The 27,111-nt window shown below is 41.6% G+C and overlaps 2 protein-coding genes across 2 annotated transcripts in view; both read left to right on the top strand.

Moving 5' to 3' along the window:
- The window catches only part of LOC306782666 (ubiquitin-conjugating enzyme E2 E2-like), a gene marked incomplete at its 5' end in the record, with an annotated part of 28,859 nt that extends 19,739 nt beyond the window's left edge, over nt 1-9,120 (top strand). Inside the window, 3 exons of the mRNA XM_079276110.1 lie at nt 2,314-2,446; nt 5,134-5,281; nt 6,349-9,120. Of these exons, the coding sequence (XP_079132236.1) occupies nt 2,314-2,446; nt 5,134-5,281; nt 6,349-6,446 (379 nt within the window). The 3' untranslated portion in view covers nt 6,447-9,120. The remainder of the gene's footprint in view (nt 1-2,313; nt 2,447-5,133; nt 5,282-6,348) is intronic.
- Nucleotides 9,121-12,573: 3,453 nt separating this feature from the next.
- On the top strand, nt 12,574-22,274 carry LOC306782822 (ubiquitin-conjugating enzyme E2 E1-like). The gene is made up of 6 exons (XM_079276291.1): nt 12,574-12,675; nt 14,016-14,200; nt 15,489-15,539; nt 19,753-19,885; nt 21,145-21,292; nt 22,151-22,274. The coding sequence occupies exons 2-6, from the start codon at nt 14,046-14,048 to the stop codon at nt 22,246-22,248; spliced, it is 585 nt and encodes a 194-aa protein (XP_079132417.1). The 5' UTR covers nt 12,574-12,675; nt 14,016-14,045; the 3' UTR covers nt 22,249-22,274.
- The last annotated feature ends 4,837 nt before the right edge of the window (nt 22,275-27,111 follow it).

Below are 27,111 nucleotides of genomic sequence, written 5' to 3'. Positions count from 1 at the left end.
ACCTCCAGTTCTGAAAAGTGAAGCCAATGAGGAAGTGCCTTTGACCTGCATCCTCTGTAATGTCCAGCAGGGGGCGACTCCTCTGGTTGTATAGAAGTCTATGAGAAGATGACTCTACTTCTCTCTTGATTCATTACCTCAGTAAACATGAGTTTATGGTCTCAATCTCTAGTTTCAAGTCTTCTTCAATACAGCATGATGTTCATTTAGTAAATTATGGTCCAGTTAAGCAGGGTATGCTTTAGGGCGGGGCTTACTGTGATTGACAGGTCGCTACCACAGTGTTGTCCTGTTTGGGAGTTAAACCCTTTCACAGTGTGTTTTCAGTTCATGAATGTTAATTGTAACATTTTGGTTAGCCTAAAATTGTCTTAATCAGCGTTCGGGTGTACATAGCTCCACCCTCTCGTGTCACTTGTGGTTTCAAAAAAATCAAGATGGCGACGGCCAAAATGACAGAATCAAGGCTTCTGAACCACAGGGCACAAACCAATGCGTGACGTCACGGTGACTACGTCCACCTCTTATATACAGTCTATGATTTAGACAACTGTAAATCTACTGTTCGCATTGAAATAAATGAATGCAGCTTTAGACAGTTAACAGACCGATGGGATCTCAAGTCGATTTGTAATGTTCATTTCATCAGATTTGGGTATTTGTGACCACGTGAAGAGTAGTCCCATCTACGGCTCTTTCATAGGCTCCAGATCTAAAGAGATCCAACTGCAGAGACACAATAAATAAAGAGGCAATTGAACAGATTAATCAATTAGTCAAAGAACTTCTGTTACTTACTTGAATTTCTTCAGTCAAGGACGGCCCTTCAAGTAAGTCATTTATCGAACACATTTATTTTGGCAACCTGACAGCCTCCTGTCAAAACTCATCCCATCCCATCTGAGGCATGATGGAAATATTGAATCCCTCTGCTCCAATTTAACTTCACTTAAATACAACAGGAGAATGTAGGAACAGCTGAACACGACCACCAATGAACTGTGGTTGGCCCTCACTTTAGATTGTTATGACAGGCTTTCCAAGCACAAATAACTGTTGGCTATCAGATGTCAACATCTGTCTCTGGGAGCCTATGAATCCTTGTATTTAGGGGTCATTTCCTGCAATCGGTTCAGATAGCGCTCTCTGTCTGACCAAAGATGCAACACAGTTAGTTTTAAGAGAGAGAGACAAGTAAAACCAACGTTGTTTGATGTTCTTTAACACCGGTTTTTGACAGCGAGCACCCTCCATGTTTATGGTGCAAGTTCTCAATTACTGCAGTTTAAGCAGTAGGTTTACAAAGACGAGTACTCCTTCTTATGGACCAACATATCCCTTGTCATTCTTTGCTTTTGTCATTTTATTTTCACAAAATAAAAGATTTTCTTTGTGCCTTGAAACAACACGGGTCCAGATTGGCGACGTCGCTATCGACATTGAAAATAATTCCCCAGAGAAGCCGTAATGATAATCAGCTCATTAAAGAAGGCTTAATAGAGGGGCAGCGTGTGTGAAAGAGTGGCAAAGTAGATTTGTTTGAATTTGCGTGTGTTGATGCTGAAGGAGGAAAGGAAATGTCTTTATTTCTATTTAAGGACACCGATGTGTTTCTTCAAGGACGCACTTGGAGCCAGATGCCGCTGTCAACAGTTTGCTGTGTGTGTGTGTGTGTGTGTGTGTGTGTGTGTGTGTGTGCGTGTGCGAAAGCTAAGGGTTGGCGTTAAACACCATCCCAGGTAATTACATGAAACCGGAGGGATTGTTCGTCGTCCCGGGCTTTGTGATCTGGACATTGTCCCGGTCTCCTCCTGGCTCCGTGCCAGCTCGGGGTCTTACCACAAACAACAGTGGGGGAGGGGAAGGGAGCGCTTAATATGGAAATAGCATTAATTACTGAGCCTAAACAACAGATGTGACCCTCGGCATTAAACTCATCTCACGAATGAAGACGGGCTGGAATATGAAATCATGTTGCGTCGCTTTGGTTCTACTGGTTCACTGGTGTGCGTGCGTGTCAGTGTGTGTGTGTGTGTTTGCTTCAACTCAGCTCCCAGTAGCAGGTAATCTAATCTTCCAATCAACATTTTGATAGATAATCTAAATCCTACTAAAATCGCCCTGAACTGAAAACCCCTCAAACCCCCGCGGCTTCGTCGTTTCCCTCAAATCTCCGTCATTAACTTGTCAGAAGCCCCCCCCCCCCCCCCCCCCCCAAATCTCCGTCAGCCCGCTGGCAATTTGTAACACCAGGCTGTCGAGTCCAATGCGGCGATTAACATATTAACACGTCTTTTGTTTCAATTTCTCCAGCGCTGGCCCCAAAGGAGACAACATCTACGAGTGGAGGTCGACCATCCTGGGACCCCCGGGCTCCGTGTACGAGGGGGGCGTCTTCTTCCTGGACATCGCCTTCACCCCCGACTACCCCTTCAAACCCCCCAAGGTCAGCAGCCAGCAGACACAACTGTTACATTATTTTGAATGTTTGACTGAGCCGACACAAGCGTCAACATCCTGCACAGAGTAACGGAAATATCTGGAGAGAATGACAACGTATTAAAAAGAGCTCGGTCTGGGAGGATCCCTCAGAGAAACATTAGTATTCATATGGAGTCACGTCTCTGGCCGTCTCATGAATTATTCACTATATTATATATAACGTAGTCCTTTTATATTAAACAATATTCATAATTGAGGACAGGTTGCTGAAACTAGCAGATGCCACACACTCTGCTGGTGTGATATTAGTGTTATCAGCACGGACTCCTCATCTTACTTCATATAGAGCCGGGTCACAGTGCCCGGTGTTTACTGGTTTAAGCCTGCAGCCACAAACTGAAGATGAAGTCATGACTCAGGGCTTTCGGTTAATTTATTTACGGGTTCACCCACCTGTTCTCTAAATCATGCAAGTTCTGGTCCGTGCATGACGAGACGTCTCTTTCCAATTATCACATGCTGCTGAAGTTACAGCCGATGTCGTGGTAGTCGTTCAGGATCCGCACTGCAGCTCTTCGTGCACTCTTTTGCAGCTCGGTTTGCACTTTTATGAGGAATCGTCGTGATTTTGAGCTCAAATCCTGACCTGTTGGTTCTGTGTCCACTGAGCACTTTGAGGGTGTTGAGTGGATGACACGCAGACTGTCGGGGCCAGTCGCCCTTTAGTTTTTCAGTGCATCCTATCCCCCTTTCACTTGGCCTTCATTTTCTGCCCCCCCCCTCTCTCTCTGTTATGGAAACCCCTCCCCATGCTCGCTCGCCCTCTCCTCTCGCTCTTTGTGCTGTGTAACCACCAGCCCTCTGTTTGACAGCAGACTCAAACAAATCCACAGGCTCCGGCCCAGCTTTCTGTTGCCGGAGGGACTTGAGTGTTTCCGCCGCCCCCCCCCCCCCCCCCCCAATACCTCCTACCCCTCCGACACACTGTGAACTGCAGCCAAACCCCTCCACACACACACACACACACACACACACCAAAGCCTTCGGCCTGTAGCTGCCACACACTCCCTCGCTCCAGAAACGGACCAGTGAAGCTCAGTTGCTGAGTGCTCTCAGACCCCAGGCTCGGGAGCTTTAGATCCAGAATCCGGCTCTCCTTTTTTAGCTCCTCTAAAAGAGAAACAAGAGCTGACAAGTTCGCCAGGTGGATGCGTCTCTGCTTCTGAACTCGGGCCAGGAGAGGAGCTCTGGATCTGCGGAGGCGGAGCGGTCGGTTATTTATAACATCCTGCCCTTGTGTGATTTTTGGGAATGCCAAGGCTCATTAGAGGTTTCCTCTGGTGGGTCAGGAGGGCCAGATGTTGGTGATTGAAGCGGGGGGGGGGGGTAAACAGTGGTGTCAAGTGTCAGAACCGAGCAGATGTCAAGCTCAACGTCTGAGCCGGGACGGACTACATGAACAGAGGAAGGTCGGGGGGGGGGGGGGGGGGGGCACAGTTTGAGCATAAATTCCTAAATTCATTAATTTAATACGAGACTGGTTCATCATCATTACTGTTGCTTCAAAAGCTCGGTGTTAGAAAATGGAAATTGTCATCACGCTTGATTTACTCTTTTTTTTAATGTATTTTCTTTGCTTCTTATCATTTATTTTTGTCGTATTTTTTGTAATTAATGTTTACTACGTCTTATGTTTCTATTCTCCTTTCTTGTTGTTTGTCTTTCTTGAGGTCCGTTATTTAAATGTTTAAACCTGTGGCTTCATGAACACTTTGTCACGTTTCTTCTTTAGATTTTCTGAAGTCTGAAGTGTTGAAATAATAAAACAGTACGTAACATGAGTCAACATGTGGTGGGTCACTGTGTGCTTTGTGGAGGCTGTTTACTGTGACGAGTAAAGGGATGAATCAACACTTGGGTCCAATATTCAAGGTGGCAACAAAACTGTTGTGTTGTTTTGGTTTTACACCATGCTGCCCTCTGTTGGTCTGATTTATTAAGAATATCATGAGTGTTGGTGGATACTAGATGGACTACATGCGGTTTGCAAGCAATAAAAAAATGTATGTTTGTGGCTACATGCACATCCAGAGACAGACAAATGGTGTGAAGTGTCCCTCAGTGGAGCGATGGAGCGATCACACTGATGCTGATATACAGAAGTTAATGTGAATAAAGGAGAAGCGATGAGGCCCACAGCAGCCTTAACCTGTCCTCCATGTCTCACCTGTTATTACTGCGTTATAACAAGCTCCTCATCCTCGCACACCAAATCATCTTCCTTCACTTTATCCACTGCAAACGGGCTCGTATTTGAGATTTGATCAGATCTGAACTCTGCAGGTCTCTGTGTTCATCCTGATGTTACGTAACAGGAGTGTTCACAAACATCTGTAGAGCTGTGGTTTCCCACTGTTGGTGGTGGCAGTTATGGAATTAATTAAAGTCCATTTCATTATTCTGTTATCATTATCGGCTAATTCATTGTGTTAAAATGGCAACATCCTTTTATTTTCGTGGTTTCCTGGTGTTTATTGGAATATAATTATTTGTAAATAATTAATGCAGCACAGAGTTCTCTTTCCTCTTGAAAGCAACGCTTCCCGTAAAGTGCTGACATTTTTTGTTTTGTTGTAAACGTCCGATTTTCTGTCTCTAAACTCCCAAACTGTTGTGTTTGTGCGTCCTCAGGTAACCTTCCGCACGAGGATCTATCACTGCAACATCAACAGTCAGGGGGTGATCTGTCTGGACATCCTGAAGGACAACTGGAGCCCCGCGCTCACCATCTCCAAGGTGCTGCTGTCCATCTGCTCCCTGCTCACAGACTGTAACCCAGGTGAGACTCTCTGCCGTCTGTTTGGTGCTTTTTATTAGTGAGAAGTCAGTAGTGGTTCTGTGAATGCTTCTTACTCGAGGCCTACGGTAATAACAGCGTGTTAAGCGCCACAATCCATGACCAGTTCAAACCCTCATTGATGCTCAGTGACAGATCGTTGGCACAGTTGTAAATAATAAAAGCACAAGTCCACAGCAGAGGAGATCCACAATAAGTGATCAACGATATTGATGATTTGTCCTTGGCTTGAGAACAAGACGTCGCGCACTAGTGCATGCTGGGAAATTAGTTTACAAAGCAAGAATAGATGGGTCAGTGGCTCCACTTTTTAAAAGATGATCTTGTGAGAAGTGTTGAGTTCAATGTCATGAATGTGAGCACAAAGGAAGTACGGGGGAATAATCCTCCAAGACGGTTTTATTGTTATTTCACCGTCTCTCTACAGTCCTCGCTGCTGCTGATTGGGTTGTCTTTGCCTGTTTAATATGATTTACTGGTTATTGATGCAGCTGAATTTGAGACTGTGTAATCAAGTCTACTTGAAGGTCACCACACCATAATAAAAATGAATGCCCCCCCCCCCCACCCCTCAGGACAAACTCTTTATAGTTTGCAACCAGCGTGAGTCTGGGAGATGGCTTAACGATCTGGAATTAGATAGAATTGCATTTATATCAATCACGGTTAGTCTGGAGGGGAATGTAAGAAATCACTCGACCATAGTTCAGTTTTTAAAATGAATGCTATTATAAACTGTACATTTAAAGAAGCTTTCCATAATGCGATATGTACTACAATAACTATGAGGGTGTAGACGTTTGTCACCTGCATATTTAGATTTAGATTTGTATAATATATAACAGAACTCTGCTCCTTGGCCTGTTCCAATGGATCCAATAGAAATGTGATCATGACTCATCTTCACCAGCACAACTGTTCACATAATCTAAACCGGAGAGGATAAAGACGTTTGTTACCCGTTGACGGTGGATCGTCCCGCCCAGCTGAGGTGATTATTGATGCTTCATGATTTTAAATATTCTCTCTCTGCCTTTTGTACCTTTCAGCCGACCCTCTGGTGGGAAGCATCGCCACACAGTACCTGACCAACAGAACGGAGCATGACAGAATAGCCAAACAATGGACGAAGAGATACGCCACATAGACCACCGACCATCCCCTCCTGTACCTCCCTCACCCGTCACTCTACCTCTCGCTACCTCTCTCTCTCACCCTTAAGGCCTTCACACAACGGGGGGTGGGATCAACAAACAGCACGGAAATGCGATACTTGCAAATATTTCTCATCAAAACGAATTAGTTACAAGACTTTAAAGTAAAAGGTTCTAATAGATTCACGCAGGCAGAGGACCAACTACCAGGATCCCATTGATCACTGATCCTACCGATCGTTGATCCTACCGATCATTGATATCATTGATCCTACCGATCATTGATCCTACCGATCATTGATAACATTGATCCTATCGATCATTGATCCTACTGATCATTGATCCTACCGATCATTGATATCATTGATCCTACCGATCGTTGATCCTACCGATCATTGATATCATTGATCCTACCGATCATTGATATCATTGATCCTACCGATTGTTGATATCATTGGTCCTACCGATTGTTGATATCATTGATCCTACTGATCATTGATCCTACCGATCATTGATCCTACCGTTTGTTGATATCATTGATCCTATCGATCATTGATCCTACCGATCATTGATAACATTGATCCTACCGATTGTTGATATCATTGATCCTACTGATCATTGATCCTACCGATCATTGATAACATTGATCCTACCGATCATTGATATCATTGATCCTATCGATCATTGCTCCTACCGATCATTGATATCATTGATCCTACTGATCATTGATAACATTGATCCTACCGATCATTGATATCATTGATCCTACCGATCATTGATATCATTGATCCTACCGATCATTGATATCATTGATCCTACCAATCATTGATATCATTGATCCTACCGATCATTGATAACATTGATCCTACCGATCATTGATATCATTGATCCTACCGATCATTGATATCATTGATCCTACCGATCATTGATATCACTGATCCTACCGATCATTGATCCTATCGATCATTGCTCCTACGATCATTGATATCATTGCTCCTACCGATCATTGCTCCTACGATCATTGATATCATTGATCCTACCGATCATTGATATCATTGATCCTACCGATCATTGCTCCTACCGATCATTGATATCATTGATCCTACCGATCATTGCTCCTACCGATCATATATCATTGATCCTACCGATCATTGATCCTACCGATCATTGATCCTATCGATCATTGCTCCTACCGATCATTGATATCATTGATCCTACCGATCATATATCATTGATCCTACCGATCATTGATATCATTGATCCTATCGCTCATTGATCCTATCGATCATTGCTCCTACCGATCATTGATATCATTGATCCTACCGATCATTGCTCCTACCGATCATTGATATCATTGATCCTACCGATCATTGCTCCTACCGATCATTGATATCATTGCTCCTACCGATCATTGATATCATTGCTCCTACCGATCATTGATATCATTGATCCTATCGATCATTGATATCATTGATCCTACCGATCATTGCTCCTACCGATCATTGATATCATTGATCCTACCGATCATTGCTCCTACCGATCATTGATATCATTGAGCATACCGATCATTGCTCCTACCGATCATTGATATCATTGATCCTACCGATCATTGATCCTACCGATCATTGATCCTCTCGTCTGTCTGATTTGAACTGTTGCGCAGCCTAAACTACTGTAAGCTGTCTTTTTGAGTTCCCGCCGGTAAAAACAATTAGTGTACTTACCTGGGGCTTTTATTGTGAAAAGTAAGAACGGAAGGAGTGGATCTGGTCTGGCTTAATCAAGGTTGAAAGGTCTAATAAAGTTTGCCGTCTTGCATCAGACTATGGAGCCTCTGTGTTGTTGTTTTTAATAAGTAACTCAACCCGTTCCGCACAACCTGATCGGTTAATAGCCGTTAATTATTTGTGTTCTGTGTGTAAGTACTCAACAACTGTTTGGAGAAATATATATTTACGTGCAAATTAATTGCACACAAATAAAACATAACCGCCCCCGGTGTGTGAAGGCCTTTAGTCTGTCAAAGCACACTCACTAAGTGCAACAGTAAACCTGCCCTCCTATCACCTTCCTCCTCCTCCTCTTCCTCCACATTTTATCTACCTTTTCTGTGTTAAAAAAAAAAAAAAAAAAATTCAATGAAGACAAAAAAATGTCCTTTTGTTCCTTGTTGACTTGAAAGCTTCTTTTTTTTTTTTATACAAAGAGTAGATTGGGATTTTTATTTTCCAATATCTGAATGTTGGAAGTATTGTATTGGAGAAAAAAAAACACAGAATATTATAAATATCATACGCATTGTCCTCCAGCTATACAGTATGTATTCTCATTTCTCTTAGTGGCACCTGGAACAAACATGCAGAATATTATGCTTTTACTTTTGATTTCCTCGTTTTTGTTTTTTTTGTATTTTGCCAATATGTTATCTGCATGGAACAGGAAGGTTTGCGTCAATGGATCCTTCATGCTTTTTAACTTCCTCTGATTGTTTGTACTGTATGTATTTTTTCAAAGGCTTTTGAGGCAGACCACAAAAGTATAGGTCTGCCTGTGAAAGAGGCAGGACTTGTATATTTACTGGCTACCCGCCACCTCTGCAATTGCAGAGTGGTTTGTTGTGCACTTGTATTACTGAAGCACCCAATAAAACACACTGTGGTCGGCTTGTGAGAAAAAAACTGCTCGGCTCTGTCTCGGATTTTTTGTTTGACTGCAGCGTCAAATATTTACACTTCTTCACTCACTGATCTTCATTCACTCAGTCACGGCTCACACACACACACACCTGGTTGTTAAACTTTACAGTCTGAAACATCGGCTCAATTACAATAAAAGTATTTTTTTCTTTTATCAGATATGCTTTAGTTGGGTGTGGCTCATTATGACTCCTGCCCTATCGTGTAGCTTTTATTACCTCTATAAAGGAGGTGTGATGTGTTCGTGTCTTTAGCCTCTCGGTCTGCAGGATGACGCAGAAACGCATGAATAGATCTCCATGAAATTCTTCTCCTTTTGGAAGACTGGCGGACTTAAATACAGACTGGGCACTTTCCCAGTGGGAGCTAACGTTAGCAGAGGCCGTTCGAGCTTCTATGCTGCTTTTACTTTTTAATGATTTTAACAGAGAACAAAGAGCTACCCGGCTTTACAGGAACAATGTTGTTCCTTCATTTTATTATCTTCGGTGTCGATCTCACTTTCGCACTGATCTGTGATCTGTAAACTTTAGCTTTTATCTTTATAACCTGTTTTTAATCAGTTTGTCCTGGATATATCCTTCAAACTCATAACGTAGACCCTTCTGTGTGCGTCTCTCTGAAATCGCATGTGTGTTATCCTGTTAGTCTCCTCACCATTTGGTTATCACAGGAAACGTGTGTTAAAGGCAGGGTTGGTCTTCAAAAACATTTTGGATATTATAATTGTCATTACACCCTGACAGAAATCAATGAATCAAATGCTCTGACAAAAAAAGGGAAAATAATAATTCGATATATGTGGCTGTCGCAGGACACAAAATGACTACAAAGAGACACATTACTAAAAAAAAAGACACAAAAATACTACAAACAGCCACAAAATCACTACAAAGTGACTATGGAGAGACACAAAACTACAAACAGCCACAAAATCACTACAAAGTGACTACGGAGAGACACAAAAATACTACAAACGGCCACAAAATGACTTCAAAGAAAAACAAAATTACTATAAACAGCCAAAAATGACCAAAAAGAGATACAGAAATACTCCATAAAGGCCATAACATGAGTACAAACTGTCGCAGAGCAGAAGCTGAAAAACAAGCTGCAGCAGAACGTCAGAGAGCTGTGGTTCTGGTATGAAACAGATCATAAGGTCTAAGGTCAAGACTAAAACAGACCGAGGGCAGCCTGGACTGAACCGATGAGAACATTCAGCTCGGGGTCTCCTGCTGCTTCCTCCTCCACCATCTCAGACTCTGCTCCCACAGAGCCTTCACTGTTCTCATGCAGAATATCAACGGGCTTCTTCTGGTTCGACTGATCATCTTGTCTTTAATACAAAAAAATGTCGGTTCTTAAAGGTTAAAAACATTTTAAGCCCCTGTTTTGTTCTTTAGAGGTTCTCTTCTTTCAACTAAACTAAGCTGAAGAACCATATAGAACATTTTAAGCTTCTGTATTGTTCTTTAGAGGTTCTCTTCTTTCAATTAAACTAAGCTGAAGAACCATGTAGAACGTTTGAAGCCCCGTATTGTTCTTTAGAGGTTCTCTTCTTTCAACTAAACTAAGCTGAAGAACCATATAGAACATTTGAAGCCCCTGTATTGTTCTTTAGAGGTTCTCTTCTTTCAAGAAACTAAGCTGAAGAACCATATAGAACGTTTGAAGCCCCTGTATTGTTCTTTAGAGGTTCTCTTCTTTCAATAAACTAAGCTGAAGAACCATATAGAACATTTGAAGCCCCTGTATTGTTCTTTAGAGGTTCTCTTCTTTCAATAAACTAAGCTGAAGAACCATATAGAACATTTGAAGCCCCTGTTTTGTTCTTTAGAGGTTATCTTCTTTCAAATAAACTAAGCGGAAGAACCATAGATAACTTTTTTCACTCTTATATGGTTCTTTAGAGGTTCTCTACTGGTTCTCTGCTTTGTTTCAGTTTAGTTTACATTCCACCATTGCTTTTTGGGGAAGTTATATTAAAAGTATTAAAAACAGAAGGAACGGACCACTCAGACTCAACTCCTCGCCCACAACATGTTTTGACTTCATAAATGAATCATACAAAAGCTTTTAAGCAAAGGACCAAGGTAGCTCTTGGTCTGTTTGTACAGATTTGATGGTCCAGATACTGATGCAAATAGCCTTACAAATAAAGCATACTTCAGATTTTGGTGAAGGTTCTGATTGCCGGTAGTTGGCTTGAATAATAAGATGGTCGTTAGTCTGCAAGAAAGTCAAACTGGCTGAAGCCTCCACGCCTGCATTAATGGGTGCTGAACAATACCAGATATAAATTGACCAAAGACTTAAGGAAAGGATCAGGCTCGAGTTAATTAATTAGTGTTTGCTGGATCTTAAATTGTTCTTCCATGGCTCCTTGAGGAGTGTGGCCTTTGTGGAGAATATCCTCAAATTTAACTCCACCGTGAACCGTGCATCTTAGGTTTCACTCAGCATTGCACAGTCTCAATGAAGTGTCGCAACAGACGAGGTGTAAAAAGGATTCTTCTTACTTTAAATTCAAACAAGCTGAATGGGATGTGTGTGATTCAGGACTTAAATGGGGTTAAAGATGAGCACATGCTACTGTCACAATATTGACACAGCATCTGAGATCACCGTGTTCACCTTTTAAACCCACACATCCACCAGCAGGTAACAGGTGCATCGTGTTTGTTCGTGGCTCATTGAACTTCTGTAAGGCCCCGCTTACACCTATCAAATCTCTTACGAGGTAATTTATCAGTAATTGTACCAGATGCAGTTTAAATAGGGGTTTTTGAAATGCCGGTTGCACACGGCGGACGCAGAAAATGCAGAGAATCGATGCCCTTTGGTGCAGAAATACATACAAGCCACATTATCCTCTTGAAACGGTGAAAATGTGCTCTTAGGCTGCAGCCTGCAATGAATAATTTCAACTCAGAGGGCCTGTTATAATAATACCTGTTACTCATCAGTCAGAAGTGGTCCGTTCATGTGGTTTTTCAGTTTCTGTGGCCAGCGATGCAGCAACTTAGTCATTGCAGAAGTTCTGTTAGATTAACGTTAACCCCCTTTGAAATATATAGTAAACAACACATCACACTTTCCAAATTGTCTTTATGAAACTGGCATTGAATTTGTGGCTTGATTTAATTATCACCACATTAATTGAGAGAGGTAGTATGCTTGTCTGTCAAATGTAGTAATTTAATATCATACATTAATTGTTTGAATGTAATGTCAGGTGGCATAAATCCTCAAATTAAATATTGAAGTTCATGAAACACAAAGTTCACAAGTTCGACCATCACGTGCCGGAGTAAGATGTTGGATTCTAAAGATAACATTAAAATAATTACAATGAATGTAAATATGTGTCTAAAACTATTAGGTATGTAATGTAGGCTGGGCTGTTTCCAGAGGAGGACCGGGGCCGTACAGCTCGCTGTAGCCGCGGTAGGCTACTTCCGTTCCGCAGAGGGCGACAGGCACCAGCCTAGACTGTGGCGGAGCTCCAGACACAATAGACGGGGTAAGTTTTTATTAGCGAGCGAAATTGATCATTTAACACCGATATTTTACCGAGTGGTCAAAGCACACGAAGCGGTCCACCGCCTTCGTGTGCTTATTTGTGAAGTCGAAGCTCAATTTCTCGGCTTAAAAGAAATAAACAACACGGTCGTAGGGTTAATAGTTGGTTGCATGGAAAACGGGCTCCGGCTATGTGCTGGAACGGAGTTGTTCCTGGCTTGCTGTCTGACGCGTTTTTAATGTTTTCGTTGTTTCACATTTGGCCTTGAAACCAAGCATTTGTAAGCTCTGTTTTAACATAAATAAGTTATTCACGTTATGTTGAATAACCAAGACAACTGACGTGTACATTCTGTACCACGGTTACCCGGTTGTCGGTTCACTTGTAAAGGGGATGCCTAGCAAGCAGCTCTCCCCCACGCCGTTCCAAGAAGTAGTCTCATTCCCCAGAAGTCGTAGGGCCTGCGCGTGCGTTGCCAGTTGGAGTTAAGTGGGTTGGGGGGGGCTGGGTCACCGTTTGCAGGTAGCACGAGCTGTGTTTATGGGTTGGGGTGGGGGGGTCACCGTCAACGTCTACGACTACATTCATATGAATTGAATGACTATAGTGAGTTAACTTGACGGGTGTGAAAGGGTTAATTTGAATGCGTGCGAACTGTGCATTTCGCTATAGCTAACATTAGTTAACGGCTAACGGCAGTTAGTTAACGTTAGTTAACGGCTAACGGCAGTCACGTTCACCGTCACGGGAACGTTGGCTAACGTTAAATACGTTGTGAAAAACAGAAGCGCACGAGCTAACAGCTTTGTCTGCCCCCCCCCCCCCCCCCTACCAGTTGAACAGATGATTATAATTTACCTGTTAATATATAAATCATCAGGTTAAATACGTCATAATCATCTCCATTAAAACAGTCATAAGAACAAATAAGTTAAAGTACAGAGAAGTTTGTCAGTATTTCTTCCCTATAATCTGCTATACAACAAGCAAATTACTGTAAATCGTGAGTAAAAAATACACATTTAATGTTGACGCAGTTACTAATAATCATCCTGATGAAAACACTTTAATCTGAGTGTGTTATCACCAGAACAGGGTAGTTTAAATACCAGAGTTCAGAGAAGTGCGTATGTGTACTCGCTGCTGTAACAGATAAACCATCAGTTAAACATACCGATGAACGTTTATAAACAGTGAAAGTAGTTTGTGTGTTATGAAACCTATCGGTGGACATATTGGCGTCTGCTTTGGATGAAAATCATTCTGAAACTGCTGCACCCTCTTGTAAACTTATTGCCTTACTGTGTTGTTGTTGTTTTTGTTTGTTCCCGCTCCCTCAGGTTCCGGCTCATCTCCAAATCCAAACCGGTATGTCGGATGAGGATTCCCGTGCCAGCACCAGCTCGTCTTCATCGCCACCTTCCTCCAGCCAAACCAGACAGAGGGACGTACTTTGCAAAAAGAAACGGGAGAGCAAAGTCAGCATGAGCAAGACCTCCAAGCTGCTTTCCACCAGCGCCAAAAGGTACAAATATACAAACCCCAGATTGTATAGGAATGAATCAGTTATATACTATATGTATTAGTTGTTTCCTCCTAATATTTCACTTTAATGCCACTTCAAACACGAATACCAACAACTATCATGTCATTTAGATGAGTCTCGCAAATGTGACACCGTATTAAGATGGCAGCCAAAAAAAAGTACATTTCAGAAGAACAAGCAGCATTTTCGAGTACCGCCATCACTGGTCAGCTGTCGTATATGAAGAGGAACACATGCTTATTTCTCCCCAGACAGTAGCTTCAACTGACCACTAATGTCCACAGTCACAAGATTAAATCTCCTCTGAAGAAACCAACAAAACCCTCTCACACTTTATATTACAGCCAGGTTTGAAAGGGTTACTTTACAAACGTAATCCGATACCTATCTTGATTCAATTGTTACTTTTTGTGTCACCTCAATACCAAATATACTAAAAATGTCACCATTATTTTGTATGTAAAGCAGAAGGAGAACATCGGAGTGAAGAGTGAGTTCTGCCTCCCAGCTGTGAACATATTGACTCTGATCATTGAACACCATAGTGTTGCAGACTTTAACCGTGTCATTGAAAGCTACATGCAGATGTTCCCGGTTTATCCTCCGTTGTGTTTGCTTGACCAGAACCAAATTATATCATAATGTAGATCCGTTACTCCACAAGTGTGATTGTAGTTCACGTTCACAATCGGCAAACGTTGCATCACAAATACATCAGTTTTGAGTAAGTCATCCAATAGGATTGAAAAAATCCTTCCTCTACTTCCTCTTCCTTATCCTCCTCTTCCTCCTCCTCATCTTCTCCTCCTCTTCCTTCTCCTCTCCTTCATCCTTCTCCTGTTCATCTTCTCCTCCTCTCCTTTCCTTCCTCCTCATCTTCTCCTCTCCTCTCCTCTCCTCTCCTTCATCCTCTTCATCTCCTTCCTCTTCCTTCTCCTTCCTCCTCCTCTCCTTCCTCTTCCTCATATTCTCCTTCCTCCTCTCCTTCCTCATTTCTTTCATTCAATATAATTCATTCATTCACATCCTCATCATCTTTTGTTCTTTATTTTAGATGTAAATGTGGTTCCATGAGTCTGATTAGTTCACGTCGTTAACAAACTAATATTAAACATGACATCACTCACAAACTGATACAATACATCAGGTTTGAGGAAGTAACATTTCCTGAAGATGGAGGATAAGTTTCACTCTTTAGTTTGTCTCGTGGTTGAAGAAAGTGATGTTTTACCAGCGACTGATACTTCATATTCTTTCTTGTGTGCAGGATTCAGAAAGAGCTGGCTGACATTACTCTGGACCCTCCGCCGAACTGCAGGTGTGTTTCATTCTCTGTTGTGTTTCCGGTGTCGTACGCGTTGTGAACACACTATCTGAAACCTCTTGTAGTAATACCTCACCTCAGACACAAAGTACCCATGTGACTCACAGTGTTCTATTCTTAATGACTGACTGTAACTACACATTCTCAACTGTGTGTAATCATGTTATTATAAGTTGACACCAGCAGTGAATGTGGATCCACCACTGAGTCCTCATCTGTTCAGTGACGACACTATGAAGTATATTGAGTACTTGTACTCATATACTGGCAGGTGTTTAAAAACGGTAGTATTTCCTTTTTAATTCATTAAGAACTAATCTGGCAGTAGAGCTCAACTGCTACAGGTTTGAGGCTGATCTAACTGGTACGGTTGGGCCGGTTGGAACGTTTCCAAACCGGTTTGATATTAAGCCGCACGCACCGGACTAATGTACCAAACTCTACCACTATGGGTCGCTGTTTACTCAGCAGCCGCTCCCGTCTGTTCATCACGCCGTCGTTGATCTTCACTAATGTATTATAAGATGGAGTTAGTCTGCTACTTCATTTGACAGAAGGTGTTATAATGACAAATGCCAGTGTGCATAAAATCAACTCGGTTTAAGTGATGTTCCTAAAACCAAATCTATTTTTAGACCTGGGAACATTTTCATATTTGCGATCCTCAAACTAGGGCCTAAGAATATAATCTCTGTTTGTTTTTTTCACAGCAATTTTCATACGTCACTTTGTGTTCTTAAAGATTGTGAAGAACATTTTTCTTAATTTTCTGACATTTTAAAGGCAAATTCAGTCTAGTTCCAGCTCTATATTGATATGATATCAGCATGAGGACGTGGATGTGACACTTGAGCAGCTCGGTTTACGTCAGTGTTGTGATTTGAAAGATTATCCTTTAAAACCAGACGCTCTGGGTTCAAGCTGCCATCGCAGCCGTCCTCCCTCCATCAAACCACCGAAGCCCGCCGTGCTCCAGAGAGCCTGACCTCTGACCTCTCTGTGAAAGGACAGAGGAATGTCTTCCATCGTGGCTCAGTAGATCAAACGAGCGTCCTCGGGCCACAGACCGTCCCTTGAACGAACCCCGTCTGGAGATTTGTTGCTCACTGACTTCAGACTTCTCCTCATGTATAAAACAGTAATGTAGTAAAGCGTAGCTGGGGATTTGATTCTCTCTACCGGCCACATTAGAGGCAGCCGGCCTTCATTTGAAAGTGTTCGCTGCAGGGAAGCACACGACATGTGTAAATGTTTAACTTTACCACATAACACGTTTCTTAAATGTGCGTTAGAGTAATGGAAAAGTGCAGCAATCTGAGGAAGAACTTATTTATTAAAAACTTGATGAATCACAAAATTTGCATCCAGTTCTTGCAAGACGGGAAACAATAGAAACGTTTCCGTGTATCCTAGTAAGCTTTCCATCTTAAATATATTCTCTGTCTGTATCATGACGACAGCGCGATGATGCTCTTGGTTAAATGAACGGCTTACATTGTGGCTTAAGGACGGATGACTGCAGCTGGAGGTTCACGCTGAAGGACTACAGCCATCGCAGGCTTTAGCATTCTGCCATTTTAAGTAAATTCATAATAAATAACCTAATTACAACAGTGAAGCGTGACAGCTTACACCAGGCCAGCACGCTATCATTTAAATGTGTTTAAAAGAGGACCTCGTGTTATGTGATAACTTAAATGTTCATAATGTGAAAACACACTCAAGCTTAACTTGTTATTGAAGGAGAAGGTAGTCTGCATGTTGGTGATATCAATTTAAGGAAGTCAATAATTCTTTATTTCTGGCTCGTATCATGAAGTTGGAGCTCGTTTATTGTACAGATTTAAATCAACAGGGGCCGAACGAGTTGAGACAAAAATGATAAAAATCTCATTATCTCCCAGAGCATAAAGTCACATTCTCAGATCTCTGGTTTGTTCTTCTAATCAGCAGTCCAAAACCCAAAGTTATCCAGTTCTCAATGATATGAAAGAGAAAAGAGTGGTCCGTCAAACCACCGATCATTTCAGCTCCATATTGAATGAATCTCTCTTCCTCTGGGTTACTGTCCCTTTAAGGGACTTTTTATCTGAGGTTGTATTATAATGAGTTTTGCTGCTGCCGCTCTGGAAAGCTCTTGAAGCTCAAGCTGTTTGACTGTTGAAAGTCTTTTGATTTATGGAAGAAGGCTTTTAACAACTGTATCTGATGTCGTTAAACCAACATATATCTTATAAATGAATTGCCCCTGTATCCAATTCCTGCGTCCCTTAATGCAGTGGTCCCCAACCTTTTTTGCACCACGGACCGGTTTCATGTAAGACAATATTTTCACGGACCGGCCTTCAAGGTGTGGCGGGAAAACACGACGAAATAAAATGATACGATCGGCATGAAAACAAATATAAAATGCATAAATAAATGCAACTCACAATAACGCTGAATCAGTGGAGCCCTGAGCTTGTTTCTCTGCAACGAGACGGTCCCATCTGGAGTAATGGAGACACTGACACCCGAAGTCTGTTCCTGATGTCCCGTCTACTCCGTTTTATTTTGATTGCCGTCACTGCAGAACATCCCGCTTCACAAAGAGGATGTTTGAAATGGAAGCAGGGTTTTCAGTGCTTTAGTGGCGATCTCAGGATATTCAGCCTTGATAACACCAGCAGAGTTGTTGTCTCAAACATACTTTTAAGGCCACCGTCATTTACAATCTCCAGCAGCTGATCTTCCTGTCGCCACATATTCTGCAGAGCGGGTTTAGCGCGTCAGAATTACTCCTGATATTTAATTAGAGTCCTGATATTGTCTGTTAAATGAAGCCTTCTTGGAAGTTGTAGCTCTTCTTCTGTCTCCTTAGTGACCTTTTCTCTTTGCAAAGAAGCTCTCCAAAAGTGTTTTACTCATTTTCACGAGCTTGCGGGCTTAATTTTTGAGGTAACGTATCACGTTACCGAGACAAGCGTCTTGTCAAGAGACACAGGCGGATGAAATTGCGAGAGAATCCGGTCATTTTTCAAAATAAAACTTCTTTCAGACTCTGATAATCAATAAAACGGAAATAATATAATATTTATTCTTTCTGTGCGGCCCGGTACCAAATGATCCACGGCCCGGTACCGGTCCGCGGCCCGGTGGTTGGGGACCACTGCCTTAATGGATCATCATTAAATGCAGATGAGAGACGACGGTGTTTGGACAGAATGTGTTCACATCATTAAAATCAACCACTCTGAAGTCTTTCATGTGGCGAAAGTTTTCATTCGTCACATTAGTTATATCTTTTAACATGAGTCCAGACTGTGCTGCCTGGATTGATTTACTTTGTCGTAGTTGGCACTGAAACTCGGCGTGAATGTTTCATCAGAGCTCAACATCTGTTCTGTCCCCCCCCCCCCCCCCCCCCCCAGCAGTTTTGGATCGATACCGCTGTGTCTTGTACTCGTGCCCCTGAGGGGTTCCAGACCACATGTTCTGCATGTAAGAGGGATAAAAGCCACGGCTGCTTTGAGCAGAAATCAATACAGATTACAGATCATGAGGCATCGACACGTCACCGCGGATTTGCTTTGAACTGAGGCGTCTTCTGAGTGATGCACGGGGGGAAATGAAACTTTTGAAGGGGGTGAAACGACCATCTTTGTGACCGCTAATCTGTGAAAGTCACTGTGCAGAAAGCTATCGGTGCATTTTTTTAGGTCCTTATGTGACCCAATACATTTATTCTCTTTGCATTCATCCATCAAAAGCAAGTACATGACATCCAACGATGCTTACGGGAACATTTCATACGGTATATCGACTCCTGCACAATGAATTGGGTTGAATTTGCCTCTTGAATGCCACATGCAGCAGCTCCTGAATGAAAAGTTTCCTTTATAATCTGTATAGAGACAGAAAATACAACGCCCACGTACTCCACTGCTGCCAGTGAGCTTTAGCTGTGCAGCGATTCATCAGGTGTGTACACACAGTACATGAATGAGTATGTGACTTTCATACTGTAGTACACACTGCAGGGATTACTCCACTGATGTAGAGTTAGCAGTATAATAAGCATGTAATCTATATATTGACATGTTGACTGTCTTCCTCGTGTGTGGGTGTCTTTTCCTCTGTTATTTATTATCATGCTGTTTACTGAGAGATTTATTTTGTAATGCTTTAGTTTTGTAAGTGAAAGAGTTGTTTTTGTTTCTGCCTGCAGCGCCGGCCCCAAAGGAGACAACATCTATGAGTGGAGGTCCACCATCCTGGGACCCCCGGGCTCCGTGTACGAGGGGGGCGTCTTCTTCCTGGACATCGCCTTCACCCCCGACTACCCCTTCAAACCCCCCAAGGTACTGATGTTAGTCCTACGTGTCGGGTACACTCATGCAGGCTGTGAGCAAAGATTAACGTAGTGCACGGATAGCAGTTCTAAAACGAGACAGATTGATATAAAATCTGCTTTTTACAGCTGCACTTCACATGTTGACCCCAGAGATTCATATTCAAAAGAAAATGTAAACTTTATTACGAAGAAATCCATTAACCCATCATCAGTAAACTACACAAAGCTGACTGACTTCCTGACTCATTATACTCCAGATGACTCATCATACTCGATATGAAAGTTACGTTCTGATGTGGGGGAGTTCCCTCTGAAGTCATGTTTTTTTGATATTTAACAGGAGTTAAGTGTAGTGATTTCTGTTTGTGGAGTATTTTAAACCACAGATTTGTTGATTTGTTTTCATGGGAATAAAGAAACATGTCGCCCAGTTCCACAGTGTAGCTCAATGACGTGTTTTAAACCACAGTGGAGCTCCGTAGTGCAGAGGAGTAACAACAGGAAAAATATAGAAATAAAACACAAAGTTATTTTTAGCTGCATTAAGCCTCCTGCACTTAAGTGTTGGCTATCGATTTAGCTTTTGTCTGGCGTGTTGGAGCGTAAACAAAGTGCTTACTGTCTTCTACTTGAGGCACGTCTCATCCTGAAGCAGTCTATGGGAAACCTGCTCTCTGTAGTTTAAACACACATTTACATTCTGATTTATTTATAATAATAAGAGCTTTGTTTTCTTTTCTAATCATCAGAACATTTACAGTAAATAAATCATTGAGAAGTTCTCTTTGTAATATTTCTGTGACGGCAGGGAGTCTTTCCTGTTAACAGTTCCTCCTTTCAGCCACCAGAGGGCTTTCATGCGCTGCAGATGAAGATAAATGTTGAGTGAAGCCCTGACTGCAGGTTTCACACATAGTTTAGACTTAGAACATTATAATATTATAATGTAAGTATGTGATAACATTTAGGTTCTCAGTATTAACTAACTATTTTGAGTTAATACCATTTGATGTGGTGCTAAATTTAACTGTTTTTGATCGCTTAAGAATTGATAAAAGACCTTGAGGAAAAATCCATGCACTGAACTGACTTTGTATCAAAAACTTTTTTACATTTTGAGATTTCTGCAAGAATGGTATTTTTTGGTGATTGGACGACGGGCACTTTTGTTCTGGAAACCCCGTTATTGTATACATTAGTAAATACATTCTGCTGAGATGTTTTCTCACCCTGACTGTGAACTGCATCCCGTCTGTGCGTCCTCAGGTAACCTTCCGTACGAGGATCTATCACTGCAACATCAACAGTCAGGGGGTGATCTGTCTGGACATCCTGAAGGACAACTGGAGCCCCGCGCTCACCATCTCCAAGGTGCTGCTGTCCATCTGCTCCCTGCTCACAGACTGTAACCCAGGTGAGACTCTGCAGCAAGTCCGTGAAGCCTCAGGTAGTTAGAGATCACACTCAAGTGTCCTGAGGGGGACTTCACAAGCTCAGTGATATTTTAAATGTTCAGCATGCTGCAACAAGCAGCTTAACGAACAGTTTCATAGTGGCAGCCATGCACTGAAGGGAAGCTTTTTGTCTCGCGGCATTGTTCAAATCTCACGTTTTCCGCTCTACTTGTCTCTAATGTGTCCGCTTGGAGAGACGGGAGGGAGGGAAAGTGAATCATACCGTTCAGGCTCAGGAGCCTTCTCACAATGTGATTTTAAAATCACTTTTCAAGCTCATTAAATCCGGCCTGAACAGCTTTTCCATGGGTTTCACTAAACAACAGGAACCTGACACTCGTGTGTGTAAATGTAGTCGAGCAGCCACCTTGACAGGAAACCCGCCGTCATCTGGACATCCTATCCAGCGACTACAGAGTGAAAGCAGAGAGGGAGGTTTTGCATTCTACCCGCAGCTTAGGGCCAAAAACAGAAGTTCATTTTGTACCGCAGAAGATTCAATAACACACGACGTCCAACTGCTGCTGAAGATTGTGACACGACAGATAATATATAATGTACACAAAAAAACTACTTTCCAATCCCGAAAAGGTGTTCTTAGTAGATCTTAATACGGGTTAGTTGAGGTTGTGGAATCGGGACTAAAATGTTTTAAACACATCTGAAACGAAATCCTCAGATGTTAATCCATCAAAACAAAATGTAAACGACGTGAGACATGACGTGTGTGAACTCTTCTGTCTGTGTGTTTGTTTGTTTTAAAAAAAATATAATTTCGTGCCGACAAACTTAACTTGAAACGTATTCTCTCCGTTCAGCCGACCCTCTGGTGGGAAGCATCGCCACCCAGTACACGACTAACAGAGCGGAGCATGACCGGACAGCCAAACAGTGGACGAAGAGATACGCCACATAGACCCACAGAGGACGGCGGCGGGGGAAGGGGGAGGGGCGTTTGTGTTGAGGGGGGGGGGGGGTTATTTCTATCTCAGATTTTTAGTACTTTATTGTCTGGTATATTTTTTGCTTCCTGATTAAGTTATCGCCACAAATATGGTAATAAAGGAACACAATGGAAAGGAAGCGTCGTCGGCCTCCTTTCTTCTTCTTCTACGTTGTTATTTAAACGTTTGATTCTTCCTGCAAACCTGCTGCACATCAGTCATCACTTCCTGTAACGATGAAAACACTTTAAGGAATATTAGAAGTTGTACTGTGATGATTGTAATAATGTTTTACCAACACAGAGTAACTTCATGTGATCATTTGGTAACACTTTACTTTAACCCGCCATATTTAGCGTCCATAAGCTGTTTATATACATTTAATAATTAGTATAAGTGTTTATTCATGTATTTGTCAACAACTACTGTCTAGCTGCTGTGGACGCTCATACGTAGTCGCTGGTGTAGATACAGATTATGTAAAAACACAGTTGTAGAATTATCAAATAAGTCTTCATTTGAGAATTTTGTAAGGAGATAAGAACAATTTCAAACCTTTAAAATGTCCTACATCCTTACAACTACATAATGTTATGAACCATTTAATAAATATTAATATAATGTCTGTAAATGTAAAAGAGTTAACGGTAGTTAAAGTACCGATAACAGAAGAAGACCGGCTGGTTGAAGAACTTCATAAAAACATTAAAATCAGTGTTTGTTTCAAATATCTGCCAAATAATTATATCTGGTGCAGTTATAAATAATAATGACGCTGCCAACACTACTATGTCTTATCACACACTAAGTTACTCGTTCACATGTCAAAAGCTTCAATATTATTTAATTCTTTTACAGTTTGTCCTTAATTCAGAGAACAGAATTATACTCAAAGTAGTAATCCTGAAGATATGTTCTGTTGAGTCACTGAATGATGTAACACGCTGGTGACCGAGCCTTGATGGCTCGATCATTCATAGAAAAACTACAGTGACAGATTAATTAGAAAAAACTACAGTGACAGATTAATTAGAAAAAACTACAGTGACAGATGAATTAGAAAAAAACTACAGTGACAGATTAATTAGCCTGTTTTAAAAATGAAACTGAGCAGCTTTACGCCTTCCCAGGGAATGAGTGAGGCCGAGAGCAACAGACAGGAAAGTATTGAGTCAGTGAAAATATAGATTATTCATTGAGGTGTTCTATGTCATTTCTTAACCAGCTAAACGTGTCCTTCAGGAGAGACCTGACCAAGAGGGCGGCGTAAAAACGCTATAACCAGTACGACCAGACACATGACATCATGAGTAAAGTTTGATTTCCCCACAGTGAGTTTGCTTAAATAAAGTAATAGAAGAACATTTTCTGAAACAAGAAAGAATACAACTGCTGCTCAGCATCTGGCATGTTTTTCATGTGTTTGAATGTTAAATATTTTTAAAAAACGGTTTCAATGTTCAGTTCTTTAAATACTTCGGATGATCAAAAGATTGAGATGACCTGGCGAGTGAAAACCATTCCCCAGAAGACTGAACTCGGGCCAGATGGCTGAATGTGGTGAATAAATACTCCCTCGCTCTGCACAAGTGTCAGAAGTGCACGTGTTTGTGAAACTGACTCAGGGATTTTTGACTCCCTCACTTCTTTTGATAATATTCTTCTGAAAGAGTCTTTTCCAGGAACTCAACATTCTTTTCTTTTCTCCAAAACAGAAAGTGGCCAAAGTTAACAGTTCACTCATTTTAGAAACACAGCTGGTTTTGTACACATGCAGTAACAAATCGTAAACGTGAAATTACTCTGGTCAGCAAGTGCAAATGTTAATCATTTACATCCGCCATTCAATGACTCAAGACCGATTACGCCGGGAATATCGAGGCATTCGACTTAAAATCAACACTTTGTCACGTGGGCTAATGGAAGCAATACAACTACTCACATTCTAGGGAAAAAAGTCCCTCAAGTGAATCTAAAACATGCAGTGTATCTTTCATTTATTTATTATGAAAGGAACAACACAAACATTGAACACAAACTTAAATCACAGAGTGCTGGGCGGGCGGGTGACGGGGTTATTCGCCCTTTTCTGTTTTCTCACTAACAACTGAACCCGCTTCCTAATTTGTACAAACGGCAAAAGTTTTGCACATGCATAACAGCCCTGAGAATAGAATGACGCATGCTAGCATTCAAGATCACGCCATTACACCTCATTATAACAAAGGTGACGAAACGTCTGGAACATTTAGTGCTGCCAAGAATATTAAAGCAGATCCGCCAGAGTACAATTCCTGTGGTTAGTTTGCTGTTGATAGAACATTTTGTACACTGTGGTTTCTTAATTGATCCAGTACAGAGATCGCATTGGAAGGTCACATTTCAAATTCTTGGTTTCAAAATAATGTGGCTACGGTTTAATTTAGTCACATCTTGACAACACAATGCCATGTGGGTGGAGGCCAACGGATTCGTTCAGGAGGAAGGGTTTGATCAAATCCCTTCCCTCTACTAACTACTCTGTGATGACACTGAAGTTTCACTGTGACTTGAAGTTCTGTTGAAACATATTTCACTTTGACACCTCTACGTCGTTTCACCTGCACTCATCAACTCTTTTGAATTCCTGGGGGAGTTTGGGGACTTCCGTGTGAAGCCAAAAAATCACGAAACGTAACTTCACTTTCACTTCTTAGAAGTCAGTCTAACGACTGCGTGTACGAAAAGGACCTTTTTGTACAGTGGGAAGAGACACTGGTGTCAGTCTGGGACATATAATTCCAACTGTATTCAATATAATTGAGATATTACTTGAGCTTGTGTGGTTGTAAAGGGAAAATATACATATGGCAAGCCACATCTAAATCAACCAATATGACACAAAACATACTTCACTTAAACTTAAAGCTACTACCAGGAACTTTTGGCGGTCCATGTGGACAAAAGCTGCAGTGTTTTTCTGTACAATCCGACAATAAGAACGCATTAATAAGAACGATACAGAAACAGACAATCTTCTTGCTATTGGTCTTGTTTACCTATGTAGGTCATATAGAGCCATCCCTATTATATTGAGTCTGTTTGATAACCAGGTAAAAGTTAATTAAAGTAACTTTAAGTACAACAGGCTGCTTGAGTAAATGTACTTAGTTACTTTCCACAACTGCTTGAAAATGTCTGTAAATTGCTCTATTGTAAAGTTGAACTCAGTTACTGTCCCATATCTCTCGATATACTCGTGTAATTGGATGACTCCCTTTCCCACTCCCACCGAATTACTTTATGTACGCACTTACCTGCCTGACTGCACCTGTTTCAGTTACCCAATGCGATCCTCATTGCAATTACTTGGCAGCTGACAGCGGCCTATATATATCTGTGAGCTGTCACTTGGTTACAACATGCCCTGAAGAATGTGAGTGGAAAAGGGCCAACGAGTTAATCCAAACCCCACGCTTCCTTCTCCTGTTCTGATGAGTGTGTTCTTCAATATGTCTTGAGTGCTCCTTTAATAAAGACTAAAAAACAACAAATGAAGACAAAAATGTAGCAAAATTCATGGTCGCCACCGGCCGCACCATATAACCATATAATATATCAGTAGTATATTACTGGTTTGAATCCAAAGTGGCAGAAACAACAAAACATACATTTTTAGACCTGTGGATGACGGCTCTGGGAGACGGACCTTTAGTTAGCAGTTTTTCTCAAATGCTCAAGAAGGCTACAAGTTGAGGTACTTTTACTTGAGTTGTTCAATTGTATGCTACTTAATACTTCAAATTATACTACAATTATCTGACAGCTGGAGTTACTAGTTACCTTAAAGGTTTAGATTACACAAATAAAACACATGCTGAATTTATAAAAAGTGATTCTGTGCTGTAGATTCATCTATTCCACACTACAAAGTATTTAAAATGTGCTTCACCTCCTCCAGCTGCAACTTTAAAATGCTGCAATAAAATAGACATAAACGTGTTTGAATACATAAAAGACAGACGTCTGTGGAACATAAAGTGAATATAGATATGTTTTTAAATGATGCTTTGATATGTCAACAGAGGCTGCCTCTTTGTTTTGGGGTTAGCTGTTCCACAGTTTAGGAGCATACGTGAAAAAAGCTGCATCTCTACTTTATAATTTTGTATTCCTGTTAACGTGGAGAAAATTGAATTTCAATGGCTGTTGACAGTATTTTCAGATTTAAAGTGCCCTCCTTAAAACAAAAGTGTCAACAAACCTTTATCCAAAATCCAGATTGCAAATTAGCCATTATTTGATACCACACTGCTTCATTTTATTTTACATTAAAACGTAATTGTCTTAATGCTGGTAGGCTAATCAACTGAGGAAGTTATGACGATATATATTTGTGACGTGTTTATCCCTTCTTCCACCACTATACTGTGGAAGGGAATGTACTTTTTATGTTTTACTCTGCAACATTTAACATTTATAACACAGACGCACGCTCCACGTGCTTCTTTGCTCGTGTACCGCTGCAGCTTGTTACTGACAAAAACAACCAAAAAAAAAAAGTGCCCTGGTCGTCCAAGGACACCGTGACTGTACTATGCTGCTCCGGTTCAGCGCTGTTCACGTTGTGCTCTGCAACGTGACCTGCCGTGTTACCATTCCTCTCTCCGCACAATCCACGAGGCGCTCTGGCTCCGCCCCCTCCGGTGTCCTGAAAGTGTGTCACTGGGTTAAAGTGGCTCGAGACGCAAAGGGCGGATGGCGAGGGGGCGTGTCCGACAAAAAATAGGTCACATGGGCAAGACCACGATTGAGAACATTTAGTTCTCCTGACGAGCTGCTGCTCCTCACACAAC

This window comes from Melanostigma gelatinosum (genome assembly GCF_949748355.1).
Source record: "Melanostigma gelatinosum genome assembly, chromosome: 9".
Taxonomy (NCBI): domain Eukaryota; kingdom Metazoa; phylum Chordata; class Actinopteri; order Perciformes; family Zoarcidae; genus Melanostigma; species Melanostigma gelatinosum.
The sequence above is the reverse complement of the archived record's forward strand: the minus strand, read 5'-3'. Positions and strand labels throughout refer to the sequence as shown.

What these genes read in the sequence shown, in the direction of transcription:
- LOC306782822 (XM_079276291.1), top strand. Translation starts at nt 14,046, where the DNA reads ATGTCGGATGAGGATTCCCGTGCCAGCACCAGCTCGTCTTCATCGCCA. An exon ending in ACCCCTTCAAACCCCCCAAG is followed by an intron (nt 19,886 to 21,144) that starts GTACTGATGTTA and finishes GTGCGTCCTCAG; the next exon opens with GTAACCTTCCGTACGAGGAT. An exon ending in GCTCACAGACTGTAACCCAG is followed by an intron (nt 21,293 to 22,150) that starts GTGAGACTCTGC and finishes CTCTCCGTTCAG; the next exon opens with CCGACCCTCTGGTGGGAAGC.